The following is a 6,917-nucleotide window of genomic DNA, read 5'->3' as shown; positions in this document are numbered from 1 at the left end:
AGATCGTCGGCAGGGGGCAGACGTCGGGGGAGGTTGGGAGACGATCACGTCAATCACGTCCCCCGCCATGGATTCGCGGCGGCCGTACACGTGTCTGACGAGATCTGACACGTAACGTGCCCCGAGAGGGTCTGTCCTCGTCCGACGATCGCCGACGCTGCGGGAACTGCGAGCAGTGACCAATCCCGGGGTCCCACGTCACGCAAGTGAAGGGAACGGATCAGGCGCGTAAGGGGTACGCGCTCTGGTCCAGGGTACGGCGTCGCTTGTTCGCGATTTGCGTACTCACTGTTTGACTGGGAAGACCAGGAGAGGGTGGTGAGAAGTGAGAAGAGAGTTAAACACAACTACCCAGCCGCCGCCTCCTCCGCCGTGAATTCCCCATAAAGCCCCTGAGCCCTCGAGTCCCTCGCCCGTGCGTGCTACTCCTTTCTCTTTCTGCCCGTCCGTTTCCCGCGAGGATCGGAGCGCTCGGCGCGGTCTCTTTTCGTCGCGCAATCCCACCGGGAGAATGGCGGAGGCGGTGGCGGTGGCGTCGGAGCACGACGAGGAGCGGCTGCTGCTGCCGGAGGCCGCCAGCGGCGGAGGCGGCGGCGACCGGTCGTGGCGGCTGAACTTCGACCGGTTCAAGATAACGCCGGAGCGCGCGCAGAAGAAGCAGCCCGGCGGACTCCACGACTGCTGCCTGGGCCTTCTAGGTTCTCTCTCTCTCTCTCTCTCTCTCTGTGGCCGGGGCTTTTTTCCTTCCTTTTCTCGACGAGTTTCCGGCGAAAGCAACACGCTTTTGCGTTCTTTGCGTTGCTTCCTTGCTTTACTGTTCTATACTTAGCGTGAGGAGAGATGGTCAGTCGCCGTTTTTCTTTCTCCTTTTCTTGGTTACAGGTTCGAGCGTGATAGACAGAGATGGTGGTGCTGTGCAATCTCCCTGTGCCTTATTCTTTTGTTGTTTAACTTTACCTCTTTGTTTTTTGTGTTGAATCTTCGTATAGCTTTTGGTGTACTTTACTGTTCTCCATCCGCCATGGCATGGCGTGACGGAGCTCCACTCTCGCGGTCTCTTCATCAATCCGATCTCTTCTCCGTTCCATCCTATCGTCTCCCTTCGCCTCTGTCGCGGGCAGTTTTCTTTTGGTATGCCGCGCGAGCCCATCATCTCATGTTCTTCTGGATTCTCGGCGCTTCCGTGATCTGCAGGATCTTTTTTGTTTTCTTTGAATCGGGTTCTTTTGAAGAATATCTCGAGATGACACTTCGTTTCTTCTCTGGGTTCTTTTCTTCTGGGGAGGCAACCATCGCGTAAACTGAAGAAGCGTGCTCCCTTCTTGATTGAAGTTTCTGCCCGGTGTCCCCTTTTACAGCTGAACCCTTGTTGTGAACGAGGGAGATCCGCCCCCTCGAGTCAATCCTACTGATTTCCTCTTTGCGTTTTCCTTTCGATGCCTCCATCTAGTCGGTAGAGGTGTATATGGTGATGCAACTAGTCTCTGCTGTGAGCATCCTGAAATCTTGAACCCAGAATGACAAACGGTGAAAACCTGGAGCCTACTCGAATTTCAAATGTTATTTGGGAAGGAGATACTCCCTTAGATACTTGAATGACGCCTCTTGCGTGAGTCGTATGGCTTTGATTGAGTAAAAGATTCACAATAATAAGTGGGAGGAAATTTGAAGATTCTTAGAAAGTAAAAAGAGGATTTTCCTTCCTTCTCTTTTAGAGTTTAAACAGATAAGATGCAAGAAAGGAAGCTTTCCTAGGGACTGCTTCACAAAACTTCCTAAATATACCCACTACAGAAAAACTTACACGTTTCAGTATTTTACAAGGTAATTTTTATGTACAAATGCTTCTTACAAGAATTCATGTAAATCTCAAATGACATTGCTTTGAAAATGGGGACTTACATTGATTAAGGGGTGGTGGTCTCTTGGTTAGACAAATGGGAGGGATAAATATGAGACCTTGGAAAGGTGCCATAGATAATTACAGAAAACAGTCTATAGTTACAAGGTGCGATCAGCAGAAATGAGGAATTCATACCAGCAAAGTTTTCCTACAACTTGTAATGTCTTTGGTTCATCTTTTTTTTTTTTTTTTTTGGTTGGGGGCTTGATTGGGGATGGTGATTGTTACAAACGTAGCTTTCTTCTCTGGATAAGAATCTCTTAGCCTTTGGAAATAATCTATTCTGTTTTGGCCTTGTCCACTTGATTGTTAGTTTAGTTGTGGTGCCATTTTAGTACTGTAATTTAGCGAGAAATTCTTGGGTGTCACTGATTGAGACAGGTCCACTGAGAAATGCTAAAGATACTAAAACTCTTTTTCTGAACTATATTGATTAAGTGATTCAGCAGGATTACATTGGAAACCAATCACTTTGTGCACAATTCCCACTTGTTTAACATCTGAGGTCTTCCGAAATCCCTCTGCACACAAGTTTAGTGGAGGTTTATAGTATTCTTAGCATTGCTTCTTTCTCGTACTTAGTGGTCTTAGTTTGGTGCTTGAGTCATGTTAACTAGCATCCTTGTTTGTCATTTGTTGCATTGATACAGAAATCTATACTTATTTTAATTTAAGCTTACTCTCGCTCCTCTAGATTTGATATATCTAGCGATGCTATCAACACCTGGGATTACATCATTGGCATGGAGTGAGCAATTAATATTTTAGTTCTTCAAAAAAGATGGTTGGTAAGAAACGTGATTGATGGTCTAGCAGTATGAATTTTGGAGATGGATAAAACGTGGGAGCATGGAAGGCCTGCATAATTGTTCCCTGCAGTTAAGGTTGTGCTTGTGTCGTGAATCGGAAATCAAGTCTCAGCCTTTTTGTATTTTGGCAACTTTGACAGAGACTGAAATGAGAGTACCTCGTCACATGCCCTTGGCTACTAGCCTGTGTACAAGCATGTCTGTTGTTTTTCTGTCTGTTGCTTAGAGAGGCCCACTTGTGTGCATGCATGACATGTTTGTGCACTAACAACCACAGTTAAGGTTGTGATTTTGTCGTGACTCTGAAATAAAGTCTCAGCTTCTTAGTTTTTTGGCAACTTTGACAGAGATTGAAATGAGAGTACCTCATCACATGCCCTTGGGTACTAGCCCGTGTACAAGCATGTCTCTTGTTTTCATCATCCTATTTATTTGGAACTGGCCAAATTGCTTCTGTGTATGATGGTGTGTACTTAGGAGAAGCACGCTTGTTTGCATGCATGTCATGTTTGTACACTAACAACCACAGGTTGGTGATTTTTAACGACAAAGGTTTGGTGCTTACTGGAATATCGATTTCGAGTTTGTTATACATGTTTTTGAGCTCAAAAATCTATACTCCCTTCATCTATCGCTCTTTACATGCACAGAACGTTGGATTTTGAGATTCAGTTACTTTTTATGACTTAGGTCCTGAGGATAATGTGGCTGAGTACTATCAGCAACAAGTGGAAATGCTTGAGGGCTTCAATGAAATGGATGCTTTAACCGAACGTGGTTTTATTCCTGGAATGTCAAAGGTCATTCTTGAATTTTGATGCTCTGTACTGTCTACTAAATTAATATGATACCTCAATCTGATAGAAAAAAAGTTTTAAGTGCCGGTCTAACAATTCCATTTGGAATGATTGGTGTTCTGTTTGCAGGAAGAACAGGAGAATTTGGCTAGAAATGAAACATTTGCCATAAGAATATCAAATGTTGCAAACATGGTTCTTTTTGCAGCGAAAGTATATGCTTCCATTAGAAGTGGATCATTGGCCATCATAGCCTCCACATTGGACTCCCTTCTGGATCTGTTGTCCGGCTTCATCCTGTGGTTTACTGCATTCTCTATGCAAACGCCAAATCCCTATCAGTATCCTATAGGAAAGAAACGGATGCAACCATTGGTAAGTCCACCATAAATTATTGCTCATGAGAATTGTGTTACCTAATTTTCTCATGTTAGCGTGAGTGCTTCTTGCAATGTTCTTGGTTATTAAAAAGTTTCTCCTTTTCTTTTCTCGTGCATAGGTTTATAGGGCTCAAAGGCCAATGCGCTTTCATCCTGAATTCATTTATATATTCATGGCGCTGCTTGTATGAGATTGGTGTCATGGTATAGTAAGTCCTTGATTGATGACAGAGGAATTCGTGGTTTAGTATTTCACTTATTCGACCATCTTTAAGCAGACTGGTTCGTTTTATGGATGAAAACACTTTCGTAAGTCAAGCTCTACCTGAAACTTTTGTTCTCTTTTTAATTTTATGAATTTATATACATTCTTTGCCGTAAGAAATGGACGCCTCCTTTGTTTGATGACAAAGAAGAGTGATTTGGGAAGAAAAGTAAATTATTATCCTTTGTATCTTGAATAGATGCTTTCATCTCACTTTACCTTGAAAATCTCTCAATGCCATCCGAAATATCAAAATCCAGTCCTGAATCAATTGAATGAGAGGCAAAAAATCGCCTCATTGAGTTCCTAGCACTGATTAGAGGATTCACTATAATTCGTGTGTTTTTCCTTGATTTTTTTATCTTGTGTCTCTCCATACCTCCCTTCCTACTTGGACCTCTTGGCCTCTTTCCACTGATATGATAATCTGATTTTCACACTTATGTTGTGAACCCGATATATGAGTGGGTAATCTATTTAGCTCATAGGGACATTATTGTTAATATACTCGAATATATAGCTTTTCCGATTGCATCTGTTATTTTGTTTTTTGATTCTTGAATTTAACATTTAAATGGCATCCAGGGAATCCTTGTTTTTGCCTCTGTGATGGCTACTCTTGGACTGCAGATTATCTTGGAGTCACTGCAGCAATTGTTATCTGATGTATGTATTTCATTTTCTTTAGGGCATGAAGTTGGGACCGATTACTTCAAGAATCATGAACATTTTAACCCTTTTGAGTTTCTTCTGTTGTTCCCAGGAGGCTGAATTTAGTCTAACAAAAGAGCAAGAACAATGGCTTGTGGGTATCATGCTCTCAGTGACTCTGGTCAAATTCCTCCTAGTCCTTTATTGCCGGACATTCACAAATGAGATTGTCAAAGCATTTGCCCAGGATCACTTTTTTGATGTCATAACCAATGTCATTGGTCTCATTGCTGCACTCTTGGCTAATTATGTCGTCAATTGGATGGATCCTGTCGGAGCTATTATCGTAAGTGAATCCGCCTACTCCCTCTCTGTGATGTGTATGCACGATCACTCCTGTGCTCTTGCTCTTTGGTTCTCTTTTTGTACTCATGAAAGTTTGATCATCTCGTAGCTTGCGCTCTATACCATCCGAACATGGTCAATGACAGTCTTGGAAAACGTAAACTCCCTCGTGGGGAAATCTGCAGCTCCAGAATACCTGCAGAAACTCACGTATCTCTGTTGGAATCATCACAAGGCGATAAGACACATTGACACTGTCAGGGCCTACACCTTTGGATCCCACTACTTTGTCGAGGTGGACATCGTCCTGCCGGCTGACATGCCTCTGCAACTGGCTCACGACATTGGCGAATCCTTGCAGGAGAAGCTCGAGCTCCTGCCAGAAATCGAGCGCGCCTTTGTTCATCTTGACTATGAGTATTCTCACAAGCCAGAGCATGCTCAAGCGCATAGTTAATGGTAATGCTTCTATTATGTTTCCAAGTCCCTCTTCTCAGGCAACCGTGTATTATTCAATTGTTACGGAAAATGGAAAGTGACATGTGGCTGCAGCTTTTGTAGCTTTTAAATGTAAAATTGCTTCACATCGAGCCTACTACTGCATTTCCCAAATGACTGAATCTGGGTTTTACCTTAGAAGGGGCGATGTATACGGGAAAAGGTATGAAGCTCTTTAGATATATATTGCTACATATTTTGGACTCAAAACTATTTGAATTAGGCTTGGAGAATTCTGTATTATATTATCCGTATAGGGGGTCTTTTGATGGAGACTATCCATTGATGTGAAATGTCTATCAACCTTATTTTATCCAGATACTTAAAATCAGTGATTCGTTATTAGAGCAGATAACGTCGTCGTACCAGTGGACATGCGTAGGACGTGTGTAGTAATATTTTCAATGGAATTACCTTTCTTATTGGAAATCTATGCAATTATTAAAGAATTTTTTTATAGGCAGTTCTAATCATCCATACATAGCAGTTTGATCTATGATCTCAATTCTTTCGTATTTCCGCAGCAGCGTAGTACCTTGTGCAATCAAAGGGCTAAATTTGGGAACTCTGTCCCACTTAATCCCCCATTTTATGGCATACATATTTTTCCTTTTACGTAATGGGACGCGGGGTTGAGTAGTGAGCAACCGTCTGTTTTCAAATCACGTCGAAATCCGGAGGTTTCCCAGAATGGTCAGTAACCTCTCCACGCAAGTCGGTTTTTAAAGCTCCGGCACGTTTGCGTTAATTAAGAAAAGGACGAGAAAACGACGCGCCTTGATTAAAAAAAAGGTTGGGGGAAAGAAAACGGTGCGTTCGAGTTTCGGGTTCCTTTCCAAATGCTCGAATCAGTCCTCGCATGGATAACGATGCGGGTTCGTGAACATTGTGGGCATAATGTCGGAGCTCATTCCCGAATCGGAAATCGGGCGGATCGAAGTCGGGTCGAACCGTGTCGGTCGAGACGCTCAGATGACGCCGGGCCGTCCGAGGATAGAAGCACCGCAAGATATTTCCAAAATCGGAGGCGGCGAAGGATCTTGCCGACTGATTGATCAGCGTGGTGACTGGTGACTCGTCAGTCTAATCGCTGCTCGATCGAAGAGACGTCTGGGGTTTGACTGGTCGAGTCGTGGGCGAGAACGTGGGGAAAGATTTGGATTGCGTGACGGCATCGATCGAGATGGACGTGGCCGCCATCGCGTCCACGTCCATTTTGGGGGGCGGGAGGGGTGTGTGGCGGAGGAAGAGGCGATGACCGCCCAAGTG

The 6,917-nt window shown here is 43.9% G+C and overlaps 1 protein-coding gene across 2 annotated transcripts; it reads left to right on the top strand.

The window, feature by feature from the left end:
- The first annotated feature begins 314 nt into the window (after positions 1 to 314).
- On the top strand, positions 315 to 5,842 carry LOC104454262 (metal tolerance protein 11). 2 transcript variants are annotated; one of them, XM_039317325.1, is made up of 6 exons: positions 315 to 698; positions 3,403 to 3,512; positions 3,639 to 3,884; positions 4,740 to 4,820; positions 4,918 to 5,151; positions 5,260 to 5,842. In XM_039317325.1, exons 1-6 carry the CDS (start codon positions 512 to 514, stop codon positions 5,605 to 5,607), a joined length of 1,206 nt encoding a protein of 401 aa, XP_039173259.1. In that variant the 5' UTR covers positions 315 to 511; the 3' UTR covers positions 5,608 to 5,842. The 2 variants fall into 2 exon arrangements, with proteins under 2 accessions (XP_039173259.1, XP_039173260.1); XM_039317326.1 differs by lacking the exon at positions 315 to 698 and adding an exon at positions 942 to 1,131.
- The last annotated feature ends 1,075 nt before the right edge of the window (positions 5,843 to 6,917 follow it).

This window comes from Eucalyptus grandis, chromosome 7 (assembly GCF_016545825.1).
Source record: "Eucalyptus grandis isolate ANBG69807.140 chromosome 7, ASM1654582v1, whole genome shotgun sequence".
Taxonomy (NCBI): domain Eukaryota; kingdom Viridiplantae; phylum Streptophyta; class Magnoliopsida; order Myrtales; family Myrtaceae; genus Eucalyptus; species Eucalyptus grandis.
Note: the sequence above shows the minus strand (reverse complement) of the source record. Positions and strands in the feature narration are given on the sequence as shown.